The following is a 5,085-nucleotide window of genomic DNA, read 5'->3' as shown; positions in this document are numbered from 1 at the left end:
GTTGCAGGGGGTGGTCAGAGAAGGCAGAGGGAAATCTGGTCAGGCTGAGTGGATACCAGAGGAGACAAGGCCCCAGAGAACAGCGACTGCCGAGGATGAGTGTGCCTTGTGCATGACACAGCTGCGGATGGTGCTGTTCACAAAGGCTGTTCAGCCCTCCACTTGGGGGAATTCCCCAGAGCAGTTAGGGTGCCTGTCTTCTCTCCCTGGCAATAACATCCTCCCTCCCCTCAGCCAGGGGATATTTACAGTGTAAATGGTGCCCCCTGGAGTGGTAAATATGGAGCGCAGAGCTTTCAACCTGGCAACTAAGACAGGCTACTGGCTGCTCTGACCAGACATGAGGATGTAGAGAGGAAGCATGAAAACACCCTTGTCCTCTCTGCTGGAAACACCTTGATAAATCTCATTTCCGGAGGCTATGGTGGGAAACTGGTAGGAAAATAAGTCAACGCAACATGTTAGGAACAAAGCACCATTGCACAATGCTTCTCATGCCATAGACTTACTCAGCAACTCCTCTAGCTCCTTCCTTGGTTCAACAAAGACAGATGGGAAACCTGGAATCCCACACCCAGCAGTGAGTGCATCTAATATGACACGTGTGTGTGTGTGTGTGTGTGTGTGTGTGTGTGCGCGTGTGTGTTGTGGTGGTATCAAGCCTGTGTTCTCAGAGCATGGCTGATATCCCACAGGCTTCAGGGTGGCATATACCTGGGAGCATATGTATACACAGTGTCAGGGAACAGGGTACCCCAGAGCCAGTGAAACTGAAAGGGAAGGTCTGTGCTGACTGATGGTCCTCTAGAAGTCAGACTTCCTGGAAGATGAGATGTGGCTTCTAATGCAGGGTGAGAAGGGGGCCCACAGAAAGCACGAGGAGACACAATCAAACCCTTCTCCCCCACTACAGCTCTAAGGCTAAAACCCAGCTGTGTAGACCTCAGTACTGGCTTGACAGTAAGGGAGTCCTGGGGAAGCAGATAGGTCCTACATATTTCCTGGAGGAAAAGGCCAGGTACAATCCCTGTGAAGAGGTTCTTGGTGGAAGTCTCAGTCTGATGAGAAAGCAGGCTGTACTGCTTAAGGTGGCTCAAGGCAATGATGGAGATCAGATACCACCCGGTCTGGTGAGGGGGGCAGGTAGTCACTAAAGTTTGGTGCTGGTGACACATGTGCCCAGCAGCTAAATTTCCCGCATCCTGAGCCCAAAGCAAAGATAAGATTCCTGCAGGGGTAGTCATTCCTCCACCCCCAGGGGCAGCCAGCCTGCCAGCACAGCCTCTGTAATGAGCAAGGGCTGAGGATAGTAGCCAGACCAGGCATGGTGAGAAGAGCTGAGTTATAAATAGACCTGGGACCAGGCCTTCTGGGGAGAGAAGGTACCTTACAGTTCAGGGCTCTAGCGCCCACAGGGCAGCGAGAAGACAACCGCTGATCCCTCTTTCCTGACCAACCTCAATGTCTCCCGGAGGAGCTCAACTTCCAGGCCCTGGAGAAGCGCAAGCAGCCAGCTCGCTCACACAGCCTCGGTTTCCCTCTGGGTCACTCCTCATGAATGTATATCTTTGAAGCAACACTCAACCGACATCCTGCGGGGCCGGGCTGTCTGGTCTCGCACCTTCAGGTGCTCTCCAGAGTAGAGAGCCCTTGAATCTCCAACCCGACCCCCATCATTCCCACCCGGGTCTCTGGCCCCTCCTACCTGCAAACACAGCGGAGCAGTAGGCATCGCTGATATCGGTGTCCGGGGTGTGGATGTTCTCCGCATAGAGAATGAAGAGTCTCAGCATGACTCGCGCGTAGGGCTCCGTGCGCCCCGGGAGCACAGAGGACTATGAAGGAACTCCGCGGGCCGGGGCGCAGTCCGGAGGTCTCCTCCCTGGAGCGGGCTCTCTGGCTCCCAGGCTCAGAGCTGCTTGTTGCTCTTAAAGGGGAATAGACCAGCCCCGGCTGCTCCAAGGGGCCTAGGCTAGGTCCCCGCCCCTGGCTACGGTCAACGGCGGTAAGCAGGCGTTGCAAAAACGGGCTTCTGCTCTTTTTCCACCCCCGCAGACCTACTCGGGCTCCGTGGAGATGTAATCTAACGCTGTGGCCTGCCTCGGGCTTTTCCAATGACAGGGCACTTTGCACCTGGCCGTGGAACAGCCGACTGGGCGGCGGCCGCGATGGCCCGGGGGCTGGACACGACACTAGGAACCCAGCGTACCCCAGATCCCGCTCCCGGACAGCAGGACCGCTGGGGCCCTTCCTGACCTTCCACGTCCAGCCCAGGGCTGCACCAGGAGGTCCTGCCGCAGGGATTATTCTCTTTCTGGAAGGCAGCTTAACCGCCTAGGGTAAGACAGCAGATCCCAGGGAAGGACAGAACAGGCCCAGGTACAGTGCGTTCCCTAGGAGCTTAGAATTTCATTGAGTCGCAGCTCCACTGATTTAAAAACTTTATCTCTTCTTTTCTGGTAGTAAAAGTAACACGTGCTAAACTTAAAACAGACCATGAAAAAAGAAATCTGGTTCTTTAAAAAATTAACATTTGAATATTTACCAATCCGGGTTTTTCTGTCTGAATGCATGTTAAATTACAGTATTCTTTGTTTTTCTACTTGCATTCAGAGAACATATACTTTTTTTTTTCTTCAGTGCTGGGGATGGAAATCGGGGCATGTTAGGCATACCCAGCCTTATGTCCCACTTTTTCATAGCAACTTTATCTTGCATCATTAAACATTTCTATGAACAACTTTTTCAGTTGCTAAATAATTGCTGTCATATAAATGTACTAGATCCCAACCCTTCTTCCGACTGTTATACATTTAGCTCTTCCTAGAATCTATTATAATAGTGCAAAATATTTTTTAAAAATGATTAAAACCGGTATATAAACCCCCTTTTGCCCCCTTCTAATACATGGTTCCTCATGGCGGAGTCCTAGCCTTGGAATTATAAGATTACAGGACATGACTTTTTTTAGGTTCTAGAACCTGTCGTTAAACTGCTTGTAGGGAGCTGTGTAGATCCACACCCCCAGCAGCCTGTGACTCACCTTCTAAAGAGAGCCAGTTAGATGGCAAAACTTTTTTCAGAGCAGTCCATGGAGGCAGCAGATACACATAGGGCAGGAAAGGCTAGCTATTGATAGGGGGGCAGTTTTGCTCCATTTGGAGATTCTAGTACTATTCCCCAAAAGGTCTGTAATTTCAAGATCAGAATAGCAAACTTTTCTTGTGGTCACTTATGATCCTCTGCAGCAGTCTGTGCTTCTTCCTGTTCTTTTCCTCTAGTACAATATATGGTGGTGGGGAGAGCAAAAGAGGAGTTGAAATTACACCAAGTACCAGTTCTATGACAAGCTAGACTCTACTGAATGATGGGGATGCAATGGTGAGCAGAAATGACATGATCCCTGCTATAGGCTAACTTGTATTCCTGCCCCCGCCACCGTGTACTTTAAAACTTAACCCCTAGCACCTCGGAATGTGACTGATTTGGAGATAAGGCCTTTAAAGAAGTGATTAAGTTAAAACGAGGCCATGAGAGTGGGCCCTGATCCAATCTGATTAGTGTCCTTACATGGACACACAAAGATAAACCACGGATCTACAGACACACAGAAACAACCATATGAGAACACAGCACAAAAGTAACCATCTGCAAGCAAAGGAGAGAAGCCTCCAAAGAAACTACATCTGCCTACCAACACACTGATCTCAGACTTCCAAGTGGTAAGAAACAAATTTCTCTTAAGTCACCTAGTCTGTGGTATTTCATTATAACAGCCCTAGTAAATTTATACAGCCCCTAGAACTTCCACTTTGCTGGGGGAAACTGACCACTGGATGATCAAGCCAATCATATACCATGTACAAATTTATACATGCAATTAAGATTAGAAAATGGGGGAGTATGAGAGCAGATAGCAGGGAGCTCTCGTCTAGTTAACTCCCAGACAGTGAACTATTAGATATGGTATCTAAAGGTCAATTAGAAGTTTGCAGGGCCAAGACTGAAGTGGGCACAGAGAAAGACAATGTTCCTGGGAGAAGTGACAAAGCCCTGGGAGAAGTGGAGGACAAGAAAGTGATTGGAGTATAGATTAAGGAATGGTGGGACAAGGGAGGGATACTGAAAACCTGCAGCCTGTGGGAAGCTGACTAAAGCCTGCTTATTCTATCAAGTGGCAGGATCCCATCTATTCCTCAAACACTCCCTCTGGCTATCTTTTGGAGAAGTGGAAAGGGCCAGAATGGAGGTGAATTAGAAGCTACAGCAGTGTCAAGGTGAGTAATGATGGGGACGTGGACAAAGGCTGTGAAAATGGGGATAAGCAAAGTCAGGCAAAGCCGGAAAGAAGGAACTAGGAGGGGCAGTCTTCAGAGCATGTGAAGTAATCAAAGTCTTTTACACAGAGCTTGGCCATTTTGTTGCTGGATAAAACAACTTTGGACAAAGTGATTAGTCGATGCATTCATTCATTTACCAATATTTATAGGAGTCATGCATGTGGCAAGCAGTTGGCTATATTCAAGTTTTAGAGAAGGGTGCCAAGTAAGAAGAAAATTTTAATTGCACTGGGATAAAAGGAAACATGAATTATGGTATATTTTTAATAAGTATAGTTTGGCTCCATCCAGATGCATAAAGTAACATCGACTGGCACTATGGCACAGTTAAAATTGGATCTAAGAAATACCTGTCTGCTTACAAATATGGTGTGACTGTGGTAATCAGCCTTTCTTCACTGTGACAAAATACCTGAGAAAACTGGCTCACAGTTTGAGTCCATGATTGGCTGGTTCCATTGTTTTTAGGTTTGTAGCCATGGCAGAGGAAAGCTGCTCCTCTTTTAGCAGCCAGGAAGCAGAGAGAAAAGAAGCCAGAGAGGAAGGACAAACATCCCTCAAAGCCACGCCCATTGATCAACTTTATCCAATTAGGCCCCACCCCCAAAATCCCATTGAGCTATGAAATCATCAGTGGATTAGTTCATCAAGAAGGCTACAGGCCTTGTGATCCAATCACCTTCCAAAAGTCCATCAGCTGACAACCAAGCCTTCAAAACAATGAGCCTTTTCAGGAACATTTGGA

The 5,085-nt window shown here is 48.2% G+C and overlaps 1 protein-coding gene and 1 long non-coding RNA gene across 10 annotated transcripts in view; one reads left to right on the top strand and one right to left on the bottom strand.

Moving 5' to 3' along the window:
• Positions 1–2,071, bottom strand: part of Dysf (dysferlin) — a 220,703-nt gene extending 218,632 nt beyond the window's left edge. For 5 of the 9 annotated variants that reach the window (XM_033764701.1, XM_010609623.3, XM_033764725.1 and 2 more), the window contains exon 1: positions 1,706–2,071. In XM_033764701.1, the coding sequence (XP_033620592.1) occupies positions 1,706–1,793 (88 nt within the window). In that variant the 5' untranslated portion in view covers positions 1,794–2,071. The remainder of the gene's footprint in view (positions 1–1,705) is intronic. The other 4 variants (XM_010609622.3, XM_010609626.3, XM_010609625.3 and 1 more) reach the window with 2 other exon arrangements.
• A 1,122-nt stretch (positions 2,072–3,193) lies between these two features.
• Positions 3,194–4,838, top strand: LOC117286377. The gene is made up of 3 exons (XR_004517563.1): positions 3,194–3,722; positions 4,176–4,277; positions 4,809–4,838. It is a non-coding gene; the product is annotated as an uncharacterized LOC117286377 (long non-coding RNA).
• The last annotated feature ends 247 nt before the right edge of the window (positions 4,839–5,085 follow it).

Source organism: Fukomys damarensis, unplaced genomic scaffold (genome assembly GCF_012274545.1).
Source record: "Fukomys damarensis isolate Sample0158 unplaced genomic scaffold, DMR_v1.0_HiC HiC_scaffold_2, whole genome shotgun sequence".
Classification (NCBI taxonomy): domain Eukaryota; kingdom Metazoa; phylum Chordata; class Mammalia; order Rodentia; family Bathyergidae; genus Fukomys; species Fukomys damarensis.
Note: the sequence above shows the minus strand (reverse complement) of the source record. Positions and strands in the feature narration are given on the sequence as shown.